Raw genomic sequence first — 25,887 nt, 5'->3', positions numbered from 1 at the left:
TGTGGACAACGGCTCTTTCAGAGGCTCAGATGTTTTTGGGGGTGGAGACGGTCACACGCAGTACCTTACGGACAGAGACTAAAAGCAGACTGTTAGATTTGGCAAAATCATTGCAGTTAACATTACCTGACAAAATGCGAAAAGAAGAGGTAATTATGGCGGTGGCTTAGCATTTAAAGATGGTTGAGATACAGTCTGACTCATTGGAAATGGCAAAGATCCAGTTGCAAATTAAGCAACTTGAACATGAAAAAGAATTACAGCAGCTTGAATATGCAATGAGAGAAAAAGAAAAGAGAGAAACAAAGAAAGAATAGCCCTAGCAGAACAAAAAGAAAGGGAGATACAGATCAGAGGAAAAGATAAATAAAGAGAATTTGAACTTCAGAAAATGGCCATGAAACATGACAGTCAGTTAAAATTGGCAGACGTAAAGAGAAACGTACAGTTGGATGATAGTGATGAGGATAGTGAGAAAGAGCGTCATAGTCAAAGGCGTGGTGGGGATCTATTTAAATATGTCCATGCATTGCCAAGGTTTGACGAGAAGGAGATAGAAGCCTTTTTCATTTCATTTGAGAAGGTAGCTAAACAAATGAAATGGCCACAGGACATGTGGTTATTACTGATTCAAACAAAGCTGGTAGGTAGAACGAGTGAAGTGTTTGCATCACTACCGGAGGAGGTATCTGGGACGTATGAGGAGGTGGAAAAATCCATCTTAGGTGCCAATGAACTAGTGCCTGAAGCTTACAGACAAAGGTTTAGAAATTTAAGGAAAGAATTTGGTCAAACATACATGGAGTTTGAAAGGCTCAAACAGAGTAATTTTGATAGGTGGATAAGGGCTTTGAAAATAGACCAAACATATGAAGCTCTCAGAGAAGTTATACTTTTGGAGGAGTTTAAAAATTCAATTCCTGATGTAATGAGAACTCATGTGGAAGAGCAGAGGGTTAAAACTGCGAGGTGAGCAGCCAAAATGGCAGATGATAATGAATTAGTTCATAAATCAAAGCTTGGTTTCCGACATCAGTTTCAGCCTGTGAGGGATAGAAACTGGGGACATGAGAAATACTCGAGTGGTAAAGGTAAAGGTGATCTGATGGGAGACAATAAGGAGAGTGTACCTCAGATTAAAAAAGAAATCCAGGAGGGTGGAAAAGAAATGAGAAGTTTCAAATGTCTTCACTGTAATAAACTAGGCCATGGAAAGTCACAGTGTTGGTGGTTGAAGAAAAGCACTGGGAAGGCTGGTGTGGTAAAACAGGATAAGACAGTGGGATTTGTTAAAGTGGTAAAAGAAAGCCCCAGTTATCTTCCAGAGGAAAAACGAACTGACCTGAAAGAGTTATTAATATCACATGGGCAAGTTTGTGGAGATAAATTGGGAAGTACTAAAATGGCTATACATGATGTAGATGTGGGAAATGCTGTTCCAATCAAATAACATCCATATAGACTTAACCCTTTAAAATTGGCACAGGTTAACAAAGAGATTGAGAGCATGCTTAAAAATGGCATAATTGAAGTGGGTTGCAGCCAATGGAGCTCACCCATAGTGATGGCACCTAAACCAGACGGTACCCAACGGTTGTGTGTGGACTATAGAAAGGTTAATGCAGTTACCAGAACGGACTCTTATCATATCCCACTTTTGGAGGATTGCATTGAGAAAGTGGGACAATCAGCTTTTATTTCCAAATTGGATTTACTTAAAAGTTACTGGCAGGTACCTTTATCCAAAAGGGCGAAGGAGATTTCAGCTTTTGTGACTCCAGATGGTATATACCAATTCAAAGTTATGCCATTTGGCATGAAAAATGCCCCAGCCACATTTCAACGGTTAACTAACACAGTCGTTTCAGGATTACCCAATTGTGTGGTGTACAGCGACGATCTGGTAATTTTCAGCCAGACATGGAAAGATCATTTCAAACATCTGATGGAGTTATTCGATTGACTTCAGGAGACGGGTTTGGTGATAAACCTAGCCAAAAGTGAATTTGGAAAAGCCCAAGTCACTTCCCTTGAGGGGTTTTCGATACCCTCGAGACAAAGATAAATAATGCGATTTCTTGGCATGAGTGGATTTGATCGAACACTTGTGTAAAAGTTTTGTAGTGTGATTGCTCCTTTGATGGACTTGCTGAAGAAACGTCGAAAATTTCAATGGACAGCAGACTTTCGACAGGCATTTTGACTGCCTGAAAGCTGTGATAACCAATGCTCCTGTGTGGGATAATTGCAAGGGACTCTGTGATCAGATTGAACTAAAGTATCTGACTTTAAATAGAAATGCCGAGGCGCAGAGGAATGGATGGATCATGCAGAGACCTTCTTGTTCAAAGAGACTATCAATCATGAAGAATTTCAGTTGGAGGAAGATGAACGAAAAAAGAAATGGACTATATTATTATACCTGTTTGCGTGTGTTGTTTTTTGAAACGATAAAGTGTATTTACTGTGTGCATTTCTTAAAGGATGGTGAAAAGGTGAAAAATGAAACCATCTTGAAGTTGATGGGTTTTTTTTCTTCGGGGGAGGTGTCATGAGAATCTCGCTTTAATAAATGGTTAGCTGCTCATGTTACTGCAGTGATGTCAGAGTGTGGGTGGAGCTGAACTCTGGTTCTGCTTTTTAGTTTCACTTTGAGAAAAGCTTGGGTGTGTCTGTCTTTTTGGGGGTGTTTTCAGTGTGTTGCAGCTGAAGTCAGCCAAAGCAGCTGTACTGTTGATCTCTCTGCCATGAAGGACTATCTCTTGATCATTTGGTGAATTCAGAAATTTTAAATGTTTTCAGTATTGAACGTAAACCCTGGTGTGCTTCTGTTTAAAGGTTGTTAAGTCTTTTGGATGTTAAAAGGACAGCTTAAAGAATTACTTAGTGTTGTATTCTTTGGGGGGTTATCTTTGAATTAATGGTTGCTAAGATATTCACTGTTTGTTTTAAAAAGGTTAACTTGAGTTCATAGAATAAACATTGTTTTGTTTTAAAAAATACTTTTCCATTTCTGCTGTACCACACCTGTAGAGTGGGCCGTGTGCTCCCCACACCAAGTAAAAGTTGTGGGTCAGGTGAACTCCATGATACACTTTGGGGTTCTCTAAACCCTGACCCATAACAATATGCATGCACCAAAACCTTTGGGCTCCCGGGAACTAACGAACCCCCCAACTGGGCCTCGACCGGGTGCCATTTAGACTGGTCCACACAAACATGGACCAGGCATAATGGACCTGGAGGGTTTTCCAGGCCACACTGTGCAACCATGCCCTGTCGCTGACCACCCGGGGCCTCCAATGGCCTGGGTGACCCCCCAGGTGCCGTTCCACATTTGGCATTACCCCACACACCCCTAAGTGAGGACACAGTATGTGGTGACTGAGGGCCCCCCATTTCAGGGGCCCCAGTCTTCGCCCCCCCCCTCTCCTTGGGGAGGCCCATAGATGCCGGGAGCCATTTAGATCCGGCTTCAGCGTAGTTAAACAGGTTCTTAAACCCACTTAACCATGCAAGACCTGGCCCGCCCATTGTGGGCGGTACCCAGATTGCAAAGTGTCACGAGATCTGTTTAGATCTTCGAGGCGAATGGCATTCGGGAACCCTGAGGGAGGCCTCTCCTGGTATTTACCGACCACGACCCGCTCCGACCCTGGTGGGACGCGGCTGCTAGATCGCGATCTGAGTGTGGGTGAATACTGATGTGGATCTCACCCAAAAAGTCGACGAGAAACACCTAGCCAAACTCGCCGAAAATGACACTTGAGAAACCTTTTGGTTAAACTGCGCCCAACATTTTTAAAGGAAATGTAACTGATTCAATTAAAATGTAACTTTGGGCTTGATAACGGCACTCCAGCCCATGCACTGCGCACAAGTCACAGAAGTCCTCGATCATGCCAGTGGACAGTGCGAGCTCTCTCAAGGACATCTGGTCACAAACATAGCTGTGGAAGAAGGGGCGACGATCCAGCTGGATGACCCCCTCGAAAAGGTCTCAGTTTATAAGTACTCTAAGTATGTAATTAAACAATGATGCACCACTGATTCAAGATGGCACCGGAGCAGAACGACTGTCTGCAAGCTCTCGCAATCACACCCCTTTCTTTTCTCTCTGATCACCGTTCTGACCTATTAAAACCCTTTTCCATTTCATATCCGCACTGTAACCAATCACTATTTGCTGATGCACCACTGTCAATGTGCTGTTATGGGCCAGGGTTTAGAGAACCCCAAAGTGTATCATGGAGTTCACCTGACCCACAACTTTTAATAGATTGTGGTATGGGGAGCACACGGCCCACTCTACAGGTGTGGTACAGCAGAAATGGAAAAGTATTTTTTAAAGCAAAACAATGTTTATTCTATGAACTCAAGTTAACCTTTTTAAAACATACAGTGAACATCTTAGCAACCATTAATTCAAATACAACCCCCAAAGACCACAATACTATGTAAACCTTTAAGATTTCCTTTTTAACATCCATACGACTTAAAAACAAAACCTTTATCAGAAGCACATCAGGTTAAAGTCACTACTGAAAACATTTATCATTCTGAATTCACCAAATGATCAAGAGATAGTCTTTTGATGGCAGAGAGAACAGCAGTACACCCGCTTGGTCTGGCTTCAGCTCCAACACTGAAAACGAAACTAAAACACACCCTGCAGCCCGCTCAAAAACGAAAGTAAAAAGCTGACAGACAGCCCAGCTCCACCCACTCTCTGACATCACTGCAGCAGTAAACACACATTTCTTAATCGTACTCTCACTACAGATATTTATATACACCCCCATTTATAAACACCCATTTCTTAAAGGTACTCTCACATGACAATCCGCACTGTAACCAATCACTATTTGTTGATGCACCACTGTCAATGTTCTCTGTCGATTATTCTTTTGCCTGCTATGTACGTACTGTGTACCTTCCCTGACCTCAGAAAAATACTTTTCACTGTACTTCAGTACATGTGACAATAAATATTAATCAATCAATAAATCAATGTACTTCACCTGTCTATGTTAACAACATAACTAAACATACCGTTAACATGGGGAGGCAGTGGCATTGTAATATTGTCACTAGACTAGTAATCCAGAGACCCAGAATCATGCTCTGGGGACCCAGGGTTCGAATCCCACCGTGGCAGTTGGTGAAATTTGAATTCAATAAAAATCTGGAATTAAAGGTCGAGTGATGAAACCATGAAACCATTGCCGATTGTCGTAAAAACCCATCTGGTTCACGAATGTCCTTTAGGAAATCTGTTGTCCTTACATGGTCTGGCCTACTCCACAGCAATGTGATTGCCCTCAGGGATGGGCAATCAATCAGGGGTGGGCAATAAATGCTGGCCCAGTGAGAGCCAACGTGGGCCAGTCAACATAGGTGTACGGGACGGAGCGAGTTAGCAATTGGGCAGCAGAATTTTGGATGAGTTCTAGTTGATGGAGAGTGGAAGATGGGAGGATGGCCCACCTGTAGAAATAGCCAAGTCTAGAGGCATGGACGAGGGTTTCAGTGGCAGATGCGCTGAGTCAGAGGTGGAGACAGGTGATTGAATGAAAAATGAAATGAAATGAAAATCGCTTATTGTCACAAGTAGGCTTCAAATGAAGTTACTGTGAAAAGCCCCTAGTCGCCACATTCCGGCACCTGTTCGGGGAGGCTGGTACGGGAATTGAACCGTGCTGCTGGCCTGCCATGGTCTGCTTTCAAAGCCAGCGATTTAGCCCTGTGCGAAACAGCCCCTGGAGGTGGGAGTGGGTGGGTTTAGTGATCGAGCCAGTGTGGACTTGAAAACTCAACTCATGGTCAAATCTGCAATTGATCTCAGTCAGCCTCAGATTGTGTCCCGGGAGATAGGTGGAGCTGATAACTAGGAAATGGGGTTTGACATGGAGAATGAAGGCAGTGGCTTCAGTCTTCACAAGATTTAGTTAGAGAAAAATTCTGCTCATCATGATTGGATTGGCAATGTGACAAATCAGAAAGGGAAGGCCTTGATCAAAACGGCGGTGAGGCCCTTCAGCTGTCATCAGCGTAAATGTGAAACCTGATTCTTTTTCGAATAAGGTTGCTAGATGACAGCAGGTATGTGAGCAATAGATCCTTGGGGGACTCCAGACTTAATGGTGTGGGAATGGGATGAAAAACCATTGCAGATTTCCTAACTTCGGTTCGATCGATAAGAATGGGACAAGCGAGTTCAGTCCACACCCAGCTGGTCATTGGAATCCAGACATGAGAGGAGGAGGGTGTGGTTTAACCATGTCAAGTGTTTCAGGCAGATCGAGGGGGATGAGAAGCGATATTGATTACAGTCGCAGTCACATAGGCTAACACAGCGAATGAATAAATGATTTGATGGTTGACTTACCCTCACTTGTTGATTCCATCCTTGATGCAGTGTTCACTGTATCTCCAAATAAACAGTAGCGAGGCATTTTGGTTCCAACCACGCCAGCCACGACCGGACCTTTCAAAGTTGAGATAAGACAAAAAAACACAATGACGCTTTCAGACAGCTGGACCGGGAATTTTCAGCCCCGCCAATAGCAGACTGCGTCACGGGTGGACAGGATGCCACATTTGTGGAAGGCAATGAACCATTCTGGCCAGAAGGTATCAGGGTAGATGTTTGGTGTGGACAGATTTGGCTGACTTCAGCCCCGTGGGCACCCAACGGGAACATCACAACTGCCTTCAACCAAGTGGGGCAGCGAAAGGAATAAAGTCATAGAATCATAGAATTTACAGTGCAGAAGGACGCCATTCAGCCCATCGAGTCTGCAACGGCCCTCGGAAAGAGCACCCACCCCAAACCCATGCCCCCACCCTATCCCCGTAACCCAGTAACCCCAACTATCCTTTGGACACGAAGGACAATTTAGCAGGGCCAATCCACCCAACCTGCACATCTTTGGACTGTGGGAGGAAACCGGAGCACCCGGAGGAAACCCACGCAGAGAACGTGCAGACTCCGCACAGACAGTGACCCAAGCCGGGAATCGAACCTGGGACCCTGGAGCTGTGAAGCAACTGCGCTAACCACTGTGCTACCACTGGTATTTAACAGTTGCCACTCACTGGCTACAATGCTGTAAAGTGTATCTGGATGTTGGGTGATGACCAAGATAATTTGTGTTTATATGGGGTGGGGTGGGGGGGAGGGGTGTCTGGTGTAGCGGTATTGTCACTGGTAATCTTGTGGTCCCGGTCTGGCAGCAAGCTGGTGGCAATCAATTTCAATTCACAATATCTGGAGTTGAAAGCGAATATCAGTCATGGCGACCGTGAATCTATCATCAATTGTTGTAAAAACCCATCAGGTTCAGTAATGCCCTCCAGGAAAGGAAATCTGCCGACCTTCCCTGCCCCGGCCTACATGTGCCCCCAGACGCACAGCAATGTGGCTGACCCTTAACTGCCCTCTGACATGGCCGAGCAAGCCAAGTTCAAGGGCAATTAGGAATGGGCAGCAGATGCTGTGGCTTTGTCAGTGATGCTCACATCACGTGAAAGAATAAAGTGAAGAAATTGTGCCTTTCACATCATAAAATATCCAAAATGTTTTATTTGACATCAAGCCAAAGATCTTAGTTTGGGGAAGTAAAAGGCTTGGTTGAAGAAGTAGTTGGTTGAACAGAGGTTGAGAAGCAGAGATACCCAAGGGCAGGATATTTCAGCGCTTGGAAAAGGCTACTCAAGGGAGAGCAAATGAAGTGAGGGCTGGACAAGAGGGCAGACTGGAGGAACTCAATGTCGGGGATTACAATCGACTGCGATGGTCGCTTGCAATTCATTAAGCTGCCAATGTTCACGAACTGGTCTCAGGTGTGAAGGATGTTGGGGGGGGCAGCACAGTGGCGCAGTGGGTTAGCACTGCTGCCTCACGGCGCCGAGGTCCCAGGTTCGATCCCGGCTCTGGGTCACTGTCCGTGTGGAGTTTGCACATTCTCCCCGTTTCTGCGTGGGTTTCGCCCCCACAACCCAAAGATGTGCAGGGTCGGTGGATTGGCCACGCTAAATTGCCCCTTAATTGGAAAAAATGAATTGAGTACTCTAAATTTTTTTTAAAAGGTGTGAAGATGTTCATGTAGAATGAGAAGCCACAATGTAACCATCAAATAAATATCTTTCCAAAGGCTGCAGGAGAGGGGCCAATCAGTGATGCTGAATAGAACATAGAACAGTACAGCACAGACCAGGCCCTTCGGCCCTCGATGTTGTGCCGAGCTTTGTCCGAAACCAAGATCAAGCTATCCCACTCTCTGTCATTCTGGTGTGCTCCATGTGCCTATCCAATAACAGCTTGAAAGTTCCTAAAGTGTCCGACTCCACTATCACAGCAGGCAGTCCATTCCACACCCTAACCACTCTCTGAGTAAAGAGCCTACCTCGGACATCCCTCCTATATCTCCCACCCCGAACCTTATAGTTATGCCCCCTTGTAACAGCTACATCCACCCGAGGAAATAGTCTCTGAACGTCCACTCTCTCTATCCCCCTCATCATCTTATAAACCTCTATTAAGTCGCCTCTCATCCTCCTTCGCTCCAATGAGAAAAGCCCAAAATTGTCGACAGAGTCTTTGAACCGCTTTCGTTTGGTCAATTCTTTGGTATCCGAAAAACAAAAATTAATTTACCTGAGTGAACGCCTGCTCTGATTTTCAGCCTGACATCTGGTTTGTGCGGGATTATGAATGAGGAGCAGACCGCAACTAAATCCAATGCCATGCTTGCAATCTCAGCCACATGGTTTATGCCATTCTCCTTGGGAACGCCAGAAACCACCATATCTGTGGAGAGTGGGGGTGGGGGGCAAGAAACAGGAGACAGCATCAGCAGAATGGACCACTCTCCCAGTGTTTAATAGCCTTCCTTTTGCATTTTTGCAGGTTTTCTTTGTTTAATGCTACCAGCAGCTAAGAAGACACTCGCACATCTTATAAAGTGTTACAACAAGCAACTTGTATTGTAAAGTGCCTTTACTGTCGTGAATCTTCCCAAGGCACTTCATAAGAAAGATTATCAAACAAAACCAAGCCACATAAGGAGCTACCAGGACAAGCACTCGATCCAAGAGGGATATATTAAAGAGTGTTAAAGGAGGAGAAAGGTAAAATATTTAGGGAGCTAATTCCAAAGTTAGGGCCGAGACAGCTGAGGCTGGCAGCCAATGAGGAGAGAAGGAAGTGTGAGTTGCTCTAGTGACCAGAATTGTTGGACCTCCGAGATCTCAGAGGGTTGGAGGTCAAATCCGAGGTTAGAGGCTCATTGCTCAATTGGCCTCAACGATAAAGGGATTAACAGATGGGTTAACACACCTGCAATTTGTGGGACCTTGCTGTGGACAGATTGACTGCTGGATACGGCTGCATTGCAATAATGACTGCCCTTCAAAAACAACTTGCGTTTAAAACACTTGGAGAGGTCCTGCAGATTAACGAGGTGGCATATTAACTCATCTTATTTTGTTCCGGTTTGGGGTTATCTACCTGAAACATTCACTTGTGACATAAAAATAATCCCTTTTTCTTTCTGGGATTTGCCAGGTTTTTCTCACGATGATCAGGAGGGTGGATTCCCAGTGGTCTTCAAAATAATGGCCCTAAAAACCTGCCGGGAATATGGTCATCTCTGTCCCTACCGTCATTCAGCGGTCAAGTGTAGAGACTTCTGGAACCTTTGGTTATGTGGGAGAGCATCTATAGTGTGCTCGTCATGAGTATGAGGCTGGTCGTTTCCTGCCCGTCAATTTCCTGTGTCCAGTGTCGGGCACTGGGCCTGCTGGTACCCTGACACCTTGGCACTGCCAGCCTGGCACCCTGGCAGTGTCACCTGTGTGCCACTCGGGTACCACACTGGCAATGGCAGGGCACCCAGGTGGCACTGTCAGGCTGGTAGGGCCAGGATGTCAGGTTGGCTGTGCCAAGATTGCATCTTGCCCGTGCCAGGAGCGGGCCTGGGGGTGTCCAGCCCTTAAGAGTTGGCCTGTCTAGAGACCATGGTTGGGGCCGAGAGATCGGACGTCATCTAAAAATGGCGCCCCGCTCTCGTCCTGCACTGGCAAGCTGAGCTCGTTAGTGCAGGACATGGGTCTCAGTGTGGCCGAGGCGGGGCGTTCCTCACCAAGGGTCAAGAAAGAAGCGGAGTTCTGTTTAATAGCGGGGTCACTCTCGACACTGCAAGCACTGGGAAACACACGGCTAAACGGGCCCAACACGGGTCTCTGTTTTCCCCACTAAATCGCGCTCACGATTTCACAAGTTCTACACAGCAGAACAGTAGCAGTTCTATGTTTCTATTAGTCATTTCAGCTGAACTGAAAAACAAAGCGAGATAGCTGGGAAATCACTCAGTATATTTACAACACTCAAATGCTAGGTCACCTCCCCATGGCATCACAGTCAATTTATATTCAATATATATTATATAGGGGCTGGTTTAGCACAGCGGGCTAAACAGCTGGCTTGTAATGCAGAACAAGGCCAGCAGCGCGGGTTCAATTCCCGTAACCGCCTCCCCGAACAGGCACCGGAATGTGGCGACTAGGGGCTTTTCACAGTAACTTCATTGAAGCCATCGTGGCAATAAGCTATTATTCCTTATTGGCTTATTGTCCTGTCGAAAGCCCCTGTCTAAGAGGGGAATATGGTTATGGTTGTGCAATGGTAGCATTGCAGTCGTCCTGTGTGTAATTAGCTCCGGGAGAGGATGGACACCCAGCCCGATACTGCCCCTAATGCAGCACAATTCCATTCAACTGGCATCGGAGTCAGAGGCGCCTTGATAAAGTGACACATGACAGCTATTTACATGTGCTGCACACATTAAATTGACTTGGCATCGGATTGACTCGATCTTTTTCCGTTGGTAGCTCTCTGATGTTCCGTTCAGAAGGCGTTGGGTTCGGGCACCATCCCAAGAAATTAACACATATTCTAGACCGACATTCCAGCTGAGGGAGTGCTGGCATGGAGGTGACAACCCTTCACAAGAAATGCTAACCCGAGACTCCTGTCTGCCACAGCAGTTCAGCTGGATCTTAAAGATCTGAAGGGGAGGAGAGTAATCTCTTGACACCCTGGCCCAATATTTCTTCCTCAACCAGCACCATTAGAACAGATTGATCACTCAAATCCTTTCTGCTTGTGGGATCTGTGCAATAAAATAGCTGCTGCATTTGCCATTATTCTGTGCACCTGAAGCACCTTAGGACATTTCCAAAAGATGTGATAAGGTTCTATATTAATGCACACCTCTGTTTGCATATCTATGAGACCTTAACATTTCAGTGGGAAGAATTAGTGTGTGCTTCCTTCAATAGATTAAATGAGGAAGATGCATTAATGCAGTCTGAGTGGAGTCTCTGTGGAGATACTTTTAACTTTGGCCAAAAGACTGTCTTGCTATGGAATAAGCTGAGAAAGGAGGACTACCCTACCAGGCTCTCTCTCTCTGGTTCTCAAGCTGTTGCCGGGGAATCTTCGTCTGAGTGCAACTCGTCTGCAAGTGGACCACCTGCAAAGCTGAGGCAGGAAAATTAACCCAGCCCTCTGTTCTCCTCTACTCCAAAGTTTCAGGATCATTGATCTGCCTTCACATGAGGGAACTCCAGATCAACAGCACCAGTACTGTGCAAACTTTACCCTTTTTCTTCTAATGGCAAATTCTAAAGCCCATCTTTGGAGAGAGACCCTGGGCAGGATTCTCTGATCCCGTGCCGGGTCGGAGATTTGCCGGGGGTGGGGGCACGGATCCCGCGACTTCGCTCCGAAGCCGGACCGCCGATTCTCCGGCGACTGGAGAATCGCCGGCAATGGCGCCGGCGTGGTTGCCACGACGCCGGTCGGCGGCCATTCAACACGCCCCCCCCCCACGGCGATTCTCCGCGCTCGACAAGCCAAATGCCCGCCGAGTTCGGCCGAGTCCCGCCGGCGTCGTTCGCGTGTGGTCCTACCTGGCACGACCTCGGCGTTCTGGCTGCGGGGGCTGTCCTAGTGGGGGGGAGGGGAGATCCGTCTCCGGGGGGGGGGGGGCCTCCACGGTGGCCAAGCCCGCGATCGGGGGCTACCGGTCGGTGGGTGGGCTAATTCCGGGGGACGGGCTATGCTCCTCCCCACCGGGCCCCTGTAGGGCTCCGCCATGTTGCCCCGGGTGCCGGCGCAGAGACGGCAACCCACTCGCATGCGCGGACCCGCGCCGGCCATAGCGCGCATGCATGGACCCGCGCCGGCTGTGCTGGGGCACATATCGGCAGCTGGAGCTGCGTGAAGCGCTCCAGTGCCGTGCTGGCCCCCTGTGCGGTGCAGGAGCGCTGTTTCTAGCGGCCAGAAGACGCCATCGTAAAATGCTCCGGCGTTTACAATGGCGTCAACACTTAGCCCCATTATCGGAGAATCCCGTATTTGTTTGTCCTTTGTTTGTATAAGCATGCGTGTGTGCTGGGGGAATTTTTTGGAAGAGGTAGATAGTTATTACCAGTTCTTGCAACTTGTTAAAACATTTTGTTTCCTAATAAAAAGAATCTTGAGTTTATTGAAAGAGGCCAGGTTATTATTTAGTCTATTTTATTCTGGGTACCACAGAAAGGAGGCAAACATTCTGATACAGAAATGTAACTGTTAAATCAATAGTACGACCTGCGGAGTGGTGGGGCTAGTAAGACACACACTTCCCCCATCCCAATTGTAACAGCAACTGTTTTAGTCTTCTTTGCTGATTGAAAGTAAGCAGGAAAATTACTCAATGTATTTAAAACATTCAAATGCGTATTCAAAATGATTGATGAGAAGCGAAATTAACATACTAATCTCTTCAACAAAGCAGCCCTTAAATTTGTCCTCCTTAAGAGAACTAAACGCCAACTCTCATTTCCATTAAAAAATAGTTGTGTCTTTAATTTCATGTCATGTATTCATGGTGACCAGATATTTTCTTGGTTTGGATACAGTACGGACGTTTGTCAATTTGCAACAGAGAACGTTGTCCTGGCACTTTAATTGTTCCCTTCACATTGGCAAGCAACACAGAGCCCCATACAGGACCATTAAATGTTATTATTAACATGGAGTAGCAGAAATACCCTTAGCCATTTGGGAGGAATCATTTTTGTTGTGGACACTGCAATAAACACTCGCGATATTGTTAGCCTGAAATAGCTCGAATTCTTATATCTGTCACTGTGTTCTTTGTGAACCAAAATGTAACATGTATGAAATTGGGTTCATATAATATAGTCAGCCCAATAAGGACAAGTGGTGTCACATAGGTTAACCATTCTATTTAAGAGCTGCCTTTGTACTTCCCAGCGATAATTTATAATGCAAAGCCGCCATGCAAAGAATGATTTATTTATAAAACATTCCTCCTGGCTCAAAGCCAAACAGCCAGAGGCCAAAGATAATAGTAACTGATTATTATTAGTAGTAGTAGATTATCATAGAATTTACAGTGCAGAAGAAGGCCATTCGGCCCATCCAGTCTGCACAGGCACTTGAAGAGCACCCTACCCAAGGTCAACACCTCCACCCTATCCCCATAACCTGTGGTGTTGGGTGCTCTGAGGTACAGACGAACCAACACGGTTGCGATTGGTACAACGCAGTTTTATTCCAACTAGTTATTTACACATCTGACTTGGTACTCAGCACGTGGTGACTGTGTGAGTGTCTTGTTAATCAGGTCCTGGCCTTGTCCTGTCTCCAGATGGACTGGCCAGCGGGTGTCGTGTTTCTTGTCTTATACTGTGTCTGCTCTTGTCTGTGATTGGCTGTCGTGTTATATGTGCTAATTGGTCTGTTCGTCTGTCTATCATAATGTGTGTGTTGTGATGTGTGTTTGAATATCATGACATAACCCAGTAACCCCACCCAACACTAAGGGCAATTTTGGACACTATGGGCAATTTATCATGGCCAATTCACCTAACCTGCACATCTTTGGACTGTGGGAGGAAACCGGAGCACCCGGAGGAAACCCACGCACACACGGGGAGGATGTGCAGACTCCACACAGACAGTGACCCAAGCTGGGAATCGAACCTGGGACCCTGGAGCTGCGAAGCAATTGTGCTATCCACAATGCTACTGTGCTGCCCTCTAGTAGTAGAGTTAATGAGGAGGAGCCAGTGGAAGTGGTATATTTGGACTTTCAGAATAATAATAATCACTTATTCTCACAAGTAGGCTTCAATGAAGTTACTATGAAAAGCCCCTAGTTGCAACATTCCGGCGTCTGTTCAGGGAGGCCGGTACGGGAATTGAACCCGCGCTGCTGCCTCGTTCGGCATTTCAAGCTAGCTATTTAGCCCACTGTGCTAAACCAGCCCCTTAAGGCTTTTAACAAAGTCCCGCATAAGAGATTAGCATTTAAAATTAAAGCGCATGGGATTAGGGGTAGTGTATTGAGACGGATAGAAAACTGGTGGCACAGGAAACAAAGAGTAGGAATTAACAAGTCTTTTTCTGATTGGCAGGCAGTGACTAGTGGGGTACCGCAGCGATCGGGGCTGGGACCCCAGCTATTCACAATATATATTAATGATTTAGATGAGGGAACAAATGTGATATATCCAGATATCTAGACATAAAGCTGGGTGGGAGGATGAGCTGTGAGGAGAATGCAGAGATCCTTCAGGGTGATTTGGACAGGTTGAGTGAATGGGCAAATGAATGGCAGATACAGTATAGTGTGGTAGCAAAAACAAGAAGGTAGACTATTATCTAAATGGCCATAAATTAGGAGAGGGGAATGTACACCAAGTCCTGGGTATCCTCATATACCAGTCACTGAAGGTAAGCATGCAGGTACAGCAGGCAGAAGGAAGCAAATAGAATGTTGGCCTTTATTGTGAGAGGATTCGAGTACAGGAGCAGGGATGTCTTGCTGCAATTATACAGGGCCTTGGTGAGACCACACCTGGTATGTTGGGCGGAATTCTCCCCCCCCCCACGCCGGGTGGGAGAATCGCCGGGCCGCCGCGCGAGTCCCGCCACGCCGCCCCGGCACCCGCACGTGATACACCCACGCCCCCCCAAACCGGCACGGCGAGAATCACGGCTGGCCGCTTGGAGAATCGCCGCTCACCGTTTGTAACGGGCGAGCGGCGATTCTCCGGCCCGGATGGTCCGAGCGGCCTGCCCAACACGACAGGTTCCCACTGGCGCCGTCCACACCTGGGGCGAAATTCTCCGGAAACGGCGCGATGTCCGCCGACTGGCGCCCAAAACAGCGCAAATCAGACGGGCATCGCGCCGCCCCAAAGGTGCGGATAGCTCCGCATCTTTGGGGGCCGAGCCCCAACATTGAGGGACTAGGCCGGCGCCGGACGAATTTCCGCCCCGCCAGCTGGCGGAAAAGGCCTTTGGTGCCCCGGCAGCTGGCGCGAAATGACATCTCCGGGCGGCGCATGCGCGGAAGCGTCAGCGGCCGCTGACAGCTTCCCACGCATGCGCAGTGGAGGGAGTCTCTTCTGCCTCCGCCATGATGGAGACCGTGGCGGAGGCGGAAGGGAAAGAGTGCCCCCACGGCACAGGCCCGCCCGCGGATCAGTGGGCCCCGATCACGGGCCAGGCCACCGTGGGGGCACCCCCCGGGGCCAGATCGCCCCGCGACCCCCCCAGGATCCCGGAGCCCGCCTGCGCCGCCTTGTCCCGCCGGTAAGGTAGGTGATTTAATTTACGCCGGCATGACAGGCATTTTAGCGGCGGGACTTCGGCCCATCCGGGCTGGAGAATCGAGCGGGGGGGCCCGCCAACCGGCGCGGCGCGATTCCCGCCCCCGCCAAATATCCGGTGCCGGAGACTTCGGCAACCAGCGGGGGCGGGATTCACGCCAGCCCCCGGCGATTCTCCGACCTGGCGGGGGGTCGGAGAATTTCGCCCCTGGTTGCTGCCGGCAGCAACAGCGCGGGAATGCTGGGGGGGGGGGGGGGGCGGCCTGTGCAGGGGAGGGAGGGGGGTTCCTGCACCGGGGGGGGGGGACGACTCAAAAGGGGTCTGGCCCGCGTTCGGTGCCCACCGATCGGCGGGCCGGCCTTCTGAAGGAGGACCTCCTTTCCTCCGCCGCCCCGCAAGATCCATCCAACACCTTCTTGCGGGGCGGCCGCGGGGAGGACGGCAACTGTGCATGCGCGGGTTAGCGCCGGTCAACCTGTGCATGCGCGGATGACGTCATTTACGCGGCGCCGCTTTTACGCGGCGCCAAGGCCCGCCGCACGTAAATGATGCAGCGACGCTCCTAGCCCCCCGGGGGCGGGAGAATAGGGGGCTGGGAGCGGCCTCCGACACCGGAGTGAAACACTCCGGTTTTCACTCCGGCGCCGGGACTTAGTCTCCCGATGGGAGAATTGCGCCCATTATGTGCAGTTTTGGGCTCTTTATCTGAGGAAGGATGTTTTTGCTCTCGAGTGAGTGCAGCGAAGGTTTACCAGGCTGATTCCTGGGATGGCGGGACTGGCGTGCGAGGAGCAATTGAGCCGGCTAGGGTTGTATTCTCTGGAGTTCAGGAGAATGAGGGGTTATCTCCTAGAAACCTATAAACTTCTAACAGGACTGGACAGGGTAAATGCAGGAAGGATGTTCCCGATGGTGGGGGTGTCCAGAACCAGGGTCACAGTCTGACGATACGGGGTAGACCATTTAGGACAAAGATGAGGAGAATTTTCTTCAGCCAGAGAGTGGCAAGCCTATTGAATTTATTACCACAGGAAGTAGTTAAGGCCAAAACATTGTACATTTTCAAGAAGCAGTTAATTATGGCACATGAGGTGAAGGAGATCAAAGGATCTGGGAGGAAGGCGGGATTAGGCTATTGAATTTGATGATCAGCCATGATCATAATGAATGGCGGAGCCGGCTCGAAGGGCCGAATGGCCTCCTCCTGTTCCTATTTTCTATATTGCTGATAAACACAATTTGACACTGAGCCATATGAGACATTTTAGGGCATTTGAGGTTTTCAGGAGTGTCTTAAAGGAACAAAGTGAGGTTGAAAGTCAGATAGGTTGAGGGAGTGAGTTTAGAGCCGTGAAAGCTGACGGCTTGGCCAATGGTCGAGCAATTAGAATTAGAGGGCAGACTTGGATGAGCGCAGATATGTCAGAGGTCTGTGTGACTGGGAGAGATTGCAGAAACAGAAGGGACGAGGTCATGAGGGATTTGAAAACAATTGAGATGTTGCTCAACTGGGAGCCAATTAAAATTTAGAAAGTATTTGAACCCAAGAATTAGCAGCATGAATGGACATCTGGCCCTTTGCAGCGATTTTGCCATTTTCTGAGACCATGGGCGAGATTCTCCGACCCCCCGCCGGGTCGGAGAATCGCCGGGGGCTGGCGTGAATCCCATCCCCGCCGGTTGCCGAATTCTCCGGCACCAGATATTCGGCGGGGGCGGGAATCGCGTTGTGCCGGTTGGCGGGCCCCCCCCACCGCGATTCTCCGGCCCGGATGGGACGAAGTCCCGCCGCTAAAATGCCTGTCCCACCGGCGTAGATTAAACCACCTACCTTACCGGCGGGACAAGGTGGCACGGGCGGGCTCCGAGGTCCTGGGGGGGGTGCGGGGCAATCTGGCCCCGGGGGGTGCCCCCACGGTGGCCTGGCCCGCGATCGGGGCCCACCGATCCGCGGGCGGGCCTGTGCCGTGGGGACACTCTTTCCCTTCCGCCTTCGCCACGGTCTCCACCATGGCGGAGGGGGAAGAGACTCCCTCCACTGCGCATGCGCGGGGATGCTGTGAGCGGCCGCTAACACTCCCGCGCATGCGCCGCCCGGAGATGTCATTTCTGCGCCAGCTGGTGGGGCACCAAAGGCCGTTCCCACCAGCTGGCGGGGCGGAAATTCGTCCGGCGCGGGCCTAGCCCCTTAAGGTTGGGGCTCGGCCCCCCAAGATGCAGAGCATTCCGCACCTTTGGGGCGGCGCGATGCCCAACTGATTTGTGCCGTTTTGGGCGCCAGTCGGCGGACATCGCGCCGATACCGGAGAATTTCGCCCCTGATCTGATTCTGGCCTCAGCTTCACTCTCCTGGCTGCCCCATAACCCTCGACTCTCTAATCTATCAATAATCTGTACAACTCAGTCTCATGCGGCGGATTGTTCATATTTTTTCCACAGTGTCAGGCTCAGACTCAAACCTGTGTAGCTCTCCAGTTGCACAACCAAGGTTTTAGTTCAGATTTTGAGCGACCCTGTGGACAGAATTCAGGGGGCATGGTTTACGCAGTCACTGTGTTGAGGTGGTGGCCTGATGGAGCCCCAAGGCGGGTTCCACAGAGGTTTAAAGGACACCCGATTAACATAGAAAATAAAGCCCCTCAGCCCCTCCCGTGGGCATGGAGGACCCCTCACACAAGCATCAGGTGCTCCCCCAACACCACCATCAGTATCGCGGCTCTCAATTACCGCCACAGGCACCAGCCCTCCTCCCCACACTCCCCCAACCACAAGCATCGGCATCTGGGGCTCCTCCCCATACAAACATTTCTTTCTTTAAATTTAGAGTACCCAAATATTTTCTTTTCCCAATTAAGGGGTAATTTAGCCTGGCCAATCCACCTAATCTGCACATCTTTTGGGTTGTGGGGGTGAAACCCACGCAGACACAAGGAGAATGTGCAAACTCCAACACAGACAGTGACCCAGGGCCGGGATTCGAACCCGGGTCCTCAGCGCCGCAGTCCCAGTGCTATCCACTGAGCCACATGCCGCCCCCCACCAAACAAAGATAACGCAAACCCCATCTCCGATGAGGCTCCACAAAGGGTTCACCTCTGGCACTGCCCTTGGCACAAGTTGGCACTGCGAGGGGTGGTGCCAAGGGGGAGTGCTTAACCCATGGGCTTAACATACCCCTGTGCTCCAGGGGACACCCTTGATGGATTCTCGTTTTCTGAACCTGTTATAAACCTTGACAATGTGATGCCACACGTGCGAGGTCTGAGTATTCAGTGAGGTGCAGGGGGCCGGGGGGTGGGGGGGCTCATTGAGTATATTTAAATGGATTTACATTAGGCCATTTCGGGATGCGAACTTCACCAGTGAAGGGAGTAGAAAATTTAAAAATCATCGAATCCCTACAGTGCAGAAGGAGGCCATTCGGCCCATTGAGTCTGCACCAACCCTCTGAAAGAACACCGTACCTAGGCCCAGCCCCCTGCAATCCCATAACCCCACCTAACCTTTGCACACTAAGGGGCAATTTAGCATGGTCAATCCACCTAACCTGTGTGGTGAATGTATAATTACTGATAATTCACCAGTGCACTGTGTTATGTTATTGACCCTGTGGGCTCTACCTATGGGCCATTGTGTGGCTTCACCCACAGGGGATATGTTGGGGCATGTACGGGCTCCGCCCATGGCTCCACCCCCTTTACAGGAAGTATAAGAGCTGCTGACCTGCGGGGCCGCCTTCAGTGTTATACCGGTCACAGGCAGGCTCAGTTCTAAGCTGATTAAAACCACGGTTTACTTCTCCACGTGTCTTCGAGTGAATTGATGGTCGCATCAACCTGCACATCTTCGTGGGAGGAAACCGGAGCACCCGGAGAAAACCCATGCAGACACGGGGAGAGCATGCAAACTCCACATAGACAGTCACCCAAAGCCAGAATTGAACCCGGGTCCCTGGTGCTGTGAGGCAGCAGTGCTAACCACTGTGCCACCGGCGAGAATAGCGTTTTACGATTCTCGTGGAATTTTCCACCCACATCACCATTCCCGCTGACGGCTAAGGCAGGTAAAAAATCGCCCTATGGTATGCTTGTTAATTTAATCTTACTTCATTCATAAGATACGTTCTCCATCCTCGGAATCAGCCGAGTATGCCTATTTTATATTGATCGTGATTGTGTTAAAAGTTGCAAAAACGGAAACAATGTTGGATAAATTCCTTCAAATGACGGTAGTTCAGTAAATGTTGTTATTTTGGTTTACAGATTCCCAAAGGGATTGTCACATGGTTAAAAGACCCTATGTTGTTATTTTGAAAAGGACAAGGGTGATGTGTTGGGTGTTCTGGATCACACACAGGTCACCAACGCTGGAAGTGGTGCAACTCTATTTTATTATAAGGTTAACTATATTAACATACTTGAACTGTGGGTAAATGCAATACCAGCTTTAACTGTTGACCCTTGCCTAGTCCTAACCAGGTGATGCACTCAGCACATGGTGAATGTCTGTGTTGCAGGCTGTGAGCTCTGTGCTCCGAGCTGGCTGCTACTAGAATGAGCGGGAACTCTCCTGTCCCGTCTTTATAGTGCGTGTGCTGTCACTGGTGATTGGCTGTGGTGTTGTGTATGCTGATTGGTCCCACTGCATGTCCATCAGTGTGTGTGTGTGTGTGCTGCACCATGATATATTGGTGTATATTATGACAAAGGGGAGTTCTCCCAGCTATCCTGTCCAACATTTACACCTCAATCAACATCAGTAAAAAACTAATGATCTGATGACCACATTGTGATGTGCAGGAAACCTCTCATCGGCAAATTGACTGCCATGCTTCCTATATTATAACATTCAGTACAGAAGTGCTTCATTGGCTGTGAAGTGTTTTGTGGCGCCTGAGATTGTGAAAGACGCGACAGAAATGCAGGTCAATCTTTTTAACATTCCAACTGACAACATCACATTTTTTCCTCAAGTCACTTTGGCAATGACCTTAAATCTATGTCCCTTGGGTACTGAACCAACTATCTGCTCTATCCAAGTCCCTCACATTTTAGTAATTTAACTAATTCAAAGAGAAGTTCATTAACACAGCATTACGTGCTTTTCCAGGGAGTCTGCTCCATACATCTCGTTAGATCTCGCGAGGCGTAATGACCGTCGGAGATCCCGGGAGAGGCCTCTTGCGGAATCTACCAGCCACACCCCGCCCCGATTCCAGTGAAATGCAGCCTGTAAATCGCATCCTGTGGTTTCTTTTGTGGTATAAACCATTTTGGGACACAAAGACGATGAAATCAAATTTATTATTAGAAGATTGCAATCTACCAAAATGAAACCGTTTCTGAGGGTGGATTTGTGCTTCCTGAAAATGGCTTCATTAGATTCTGCACCTACTCTGACAGGTATTGGTGGATATCTCTCCCAGCTATGTTGTGTTGGCTGGGTTAAAATGCTTCGTTATGCCATTGGTGCCCAGTGCATAGCACGTTCCTCTTAGAAGATTGAGCTCCATTGCAGACACCTTGAGCAAACTCCGGTACAGCACCAAAGGAGTTTTACTCCGTTTGTGGGGCTGTCTTTCAGATGAGAAGTTAAACACTGTCTGCCCTCTCAGGTGAATGTGAAATATCCCACAGGACTCTTGCAAAGAGAAGGAGCGCTCCCCCCGAGGTCCCATCAATGTTTAACATCAGCCTTGAAAATAGGTTATCAGGTCATTTCTATTCTCTGCACTGGCTGCTACATTTCTTACTTTGCAGTGACTCTCCTCCCAACAATCAGCTGGCCTTTACTCCAATTTCATTGAATGCTTTGATGTGGGGATGCTGGCGTTGGACTGGGGTGGGCACAGTAAGAAGTCTTACAACACCAGGTTAAAGTCCAACAGGTTTGTTTGGAATCACTAACTTTCGGTGCACTGCTCCTTCCTCAGGTGAGTGAACAGCTGGGTTCCACAAACACATATATACAGACAAAGTCAATGATACAAGATGATATGTTGAATGCGAGTCTTTGTAGGTAATTAAGTCTTTACAGGTCCAGACGGTGCGACTGGAGAGAGGGGCAATCACAGGTGAAAGAGGTGTGATATGTCTCAAGCCAGGACAGTTATAGGATTTTGCAAGCCCAGACCATCTGGTAGCAAAAGAGAATCCAAGAGACTCCTAAAACTGATATTAGATACATAGGTACGTAGATACATAGAAGATAGGAGCAGGAGGAGGCCTTTTGGCCTTTCAAGCCGGCTCTGCCATTCATCACGATCATGGCTGATCATCCAACACATTAGCCTAATCCTGCTTTCTCCCCATAGCCTTTGGTCCCATTCTCCCCAAGTGCTCTATCTAGCCGCCTCTTGAATATATTCAATGTTTTAGCATCAACTGCTTCCTGTGGTAATGAATTCCACAGGCTCACCACTCTTTGGGTGAAGAAATGCCTCCTTATATTAGGTTCTTTGCGTTTGCTAAAGAGGAACCTAAACCTCTTAAATTGTCTAGGCAGTGATATGGCTTAGCAAGAGTTTACCATCAAAAGAAAGTATGTCTAATTGAAGTTCCAATGCGTTTGAATCTCTGGACCATCACTATTTGAAAGCCCCGAGCAGCAGAAATTAAAAATTAAGTAGAATTATCAATTAAAATCAAACAATTTCACTGAAGTTCCCGATCTTGATATATACTTACAAGCATCCCCTATTGTCTCAACTTTGTAGACATCGTAGTTATCAATTATAGCATCAAAGCACGTGTACAGTCTGTTGAGGAAATCCACCACCTGATAAGGGGTGCTAGCACTGGACAGCATAGTGAACCCAACAATATCGCTAAAGGGAGAAAAACGCACAGACACACACAGTTCTTAATCAGGAACATTATTGGGACAATTAGTTTGAGCTATCAATCTACACAGGGAAGGTACCAGAGTATTTAGGGAATAAGATTATTATTTTAAAATGAGGAATTCTCAGCAAATGATTCTTTTTTAAAGCAAGTTGAAAAATAAATTCAGAACCTGTTCTTTTATCAGTATGTTTAAACTTACATCTACCATTTTGACAGAAGTAAACGTATAATTAGTCATGAAATCCACAAACAAATTACACATGCTGAGCAGGGATTAAACTTGTCATGCAAGTAGTTTTGGGGTCAAAATTGGCGATCTCATTCAGAAGAACCCTCGCAGTGTTTTTTTTTTTTAAATTTAGCGTACCCCCAAATCTTTTTTTTCCAATTAAGGGGCAATTTAGCGCGGCCAATCCGACTAACCTGCACACCTTTGGGTTGTGGGGGTGAGACCCACGCAGACACGGGGAGAATGTGCAAACTCCGCCCGGACAGTGACCCGGGGCCGGGATCGAACCCGGGACCTCGGCCCCGCGAGGCATCCGTGCTAACCACTGGGCCACTGTGCTGCCGTAGAATCATAACAGTGTTGACTTGGAAAATGACAAACAAAATGCCCCTCTTCTGCAAAATTCAAAAAAGAAAAAAGATGATGAGGGGCAATTTTCTGGGCGGGTTGCTCCTGGCACAAATCCCGCTGTGTCGGAAAATTTCAGGATAGGCCTGAAATGGGATTTGCGCTGGGCGCCAAACAGCTTGCGATGTTCCCAGCCCCTCCCAGCAGACGCAATCAGGAACCTGATTGCCATTCATTTAAATAGATTTTACTGTTCAAAATCGGCTCAAAATCAAAGTCAGAGGGGAGTCACGGTGCTACCCAGGGATCCCTGACCACCCAATGGCCTGGGAGAGCCCCGAGCTCCCATTACGCCTGTGGACCTGTGCTAAATAATGCCATGGCGAGGTCTCCCAGGCGCGGGCATTAGTTCCCGGGTGCTGGGCTAATCTGGCTTATTTAAATATGTATATTTGTATCTCGCCCAGCGAGGGTAAGATCCAGATCGTGACGTGTCGCGAGATCCCATGAGGCGTTGTGAGCATCACAAATCTTGTAAGAGGTCTCTCGTGAGATTTAACGGCCTCGTCGCCACATGGAGTTGGAGGCGAAGAAGTCGCTCAATCGTGTCCTCTGGCACTCACAGAGGCTGCCTGACTTGCTGAGTATTTCCAGCATTTTATGTTTTTATTATAACATGGACGGAGGATTGGTTAACGAACAGGAAACAGATAGTCAAGAAGCCGGGTTATTTTCAAGCAAGCGGCGATTATTGAGTGCCACAGAGGTCAGTGCTGGGGCCTCAACTATTTGCAATCTGTATTAATGTCTTGGATGAATGGACTGTCTATTTTATAGTCAGATTTGCACATGATGTAAAGAAAGGTAGGAATAAATGTGATGTGGATACAAAGAGCCTCAAAGGGAGATGAATTGGTTCATCGAGTGGTCAAAACATGGACAGATAATGGAGGATAAAGTAAAAAAAGCAGAGTATTTAAATGGAGAGGGTCTACAGACTGCTGCAGTACAAAGGGTCACTAGAGGCCGTTCAGAGGAGGTTCAGTAGATTGATTTCAGAGATGAGGGCCAGGATTCTCCGACCCGGCGCCAGACGGAGAATCCCCGGGGGGGGTGGGGGGGGCGTGAGAATCGCTCCCCGCAGCCGCACCACAGGTTTCCCCATTCTCCGGCGCCGATTCTTGGGTGCCCGCGGGATTCCCGCCGCTCCGGTCGGGGGCCGTTGGCAGCAGCCCCCCCCGGCGATTCTCCGGGCCCCAATGGGCCGAGTGACCGACGGGCTTGACCGAGTGTCGCCGGCGTGGGTTACTCAGGTTCCTCACGGCGGAACCTGGAAGGTGAGTGTGCGGGGGCCGTCCTGGAGGGGGAGCGGAGGGGATCTGACCCCGGTGGGGGGGGTGGGGGGGGGGGCACGGTGGCCTGGCCCGCGATCGGGGCCTACCGATCGGCGGGCGGGTTGGTTCTGTGGGGGCCTACTTTACTCCGCGCTGGGCCCCTGTAGGGCTCCGCCATATTGCCCGGGGGCCGGCGCGGAGAAGGGAACCCCCGCGAATGTGCGGAAATAGGCCGGCCGTAGCGCGCATGCGTGAAAATACGGTGGCCGTTCCGCGCATGTGCGGAATCACGCCGCCTGTTCCTCGCATGCGTTAACTTGCGCAGGCCGTTCCGCGCCAGCGGGCACAGCAGGGACCACTCCGGCGCCGACTTAGCCCCCCAGGAAAGGGAGCAGTCCCCATTATCGGGGACCGTTGACACCGGAGTGGTTGGTGCCGCTTATCACGCCAGCGTGGGGACATAGCCCCATTATTAGAGAATCCTGCCCGAGGAGTTTGCCTTATTGTAATAAGTCCACGGAGGCAGCGGTCCCTTCACCAGAATTGCTTCTATTAACAAAATCAACAGCAGTATGCACACAGCTTGCTGTCTGCACTGGGAGTGCAGAGGATCTGACACTCCCTGTTATATACAGAGAAGAGGTTCCCTGATTGGCCCACTAATCAGGGAACTCGTATTCCAATTGGCCAATCTCAAAGACCTGGCCTAAGCCATTCCACTTATGAAGAGAGGTTGAGCAGTTCAGGCCTATACTCTCTCGAGTTTGTAAGAATGAGACGAGATCTAATTGAGGGATATAAGATGATAAAGGGGATTGACAAAGTAGACCTAGAGCTTCCTCTTGTGGTGCAATCTAGAACGAGGTCATAGTTTTAGAATAAGGGGCAGCAGATTTAAAACAGAGATGAGGAGAAATTGCTTCTCTGAAAGGGTTGTGAATCTGTGGAATTCGCTCCCCCAGAGTGCAATGGATGCCGGGTCAGTGAGCAAATTTAAGGAGTCAGACAGTAATGGGCTGAAGGGTGATGGAGAACCGGCAGGAAAGTGGAGTTGAGGGCGAGAGGAGATCAGCCAGGATCGTATTGAATGGCGGAGCAGGCTCGAGGGGCTGAATGGCCGACTTCTGCTCCCAGTTCTTATATTCTTAAGATAGGGTGTCCTTGTAAATGCCTAGCAAAAAGTTAGTATTGCAGGTGTTGCAATATCTCTTTAAGTAAATATGCAAATGACATGCCATCGTGTAACCAGGATCTAAAGCAGTCTGTGTGCAGCTGTCAGTTGCAGCTGTTGCTATTGGTAATGGTGTTTGCTGAATCTCTGGAGAAATACTGCCTGCTGAGCTGTCCTGAATGGGTGTATAAATATGTATATAATGTGTGTGCTCAATGCGTTTGTGTAGAGGAGACCAGAAGTGCAGAATCAAGCAGGCACTGTAA

The 25,887-nt window shown here is 48.8% G+C and overlaps 1 protein-coding gene across 2 annotated transcripts in view; it reads right to left on the bottom strand.

The window, feature by feature from the left end:
- LOC140426033 (atrial natriuretic peptide receptor 2-like) overlaps nt 1-25,887 on the bottom strand; it is a 130,848-nt gene that overhangs the window by 40,342 nt on the left and 64,619 nt on the right. For both annotated transcript variants that reach the window (XM_072510327.1, XM_072510328.1), the window contains exons 19-21: nt 22,381-22,520; nt 8,660-8,812; nt 6,389-6,487 (exon numbers count right to left, since the gene is read on the bottom strand). In XM_072510327.1, the coding sequence (XP_072366428.1) occupies nt 6,389-6,487; nt 8,660-8,812; nt 22,381-22,520 (392 nt within the window). The remainder of the gene's footprint in view (nt 1-6,388; nt 6,488-8,659; nt 8,813-22,380; nt 22,521-25,887) is intronic.

The sequence above is a fragment of the Scyliorhinus torazame genome, chromosome 7 (assembly GCF_047496885.1).
Source record: "Scyliorhinus torazame isolate Kashiwa2021f chromosome 7, sScyTor2.1, whole genome shotgun sequence".
Classification (NCBI taxonomy): domain Eukaryota; kingdom Metazoa; phylum Chordata; class Chondrichthyes; order Carcharhiniformes; family Scyliorhinidae; genus Scyliorhinus; species Scyliorhinus torazame.
The sequence above is the reverse complement of the archived record's forward strand: the minus strand, read 5'-3'. Positions and strand labels throughout refer to the sequence as shown.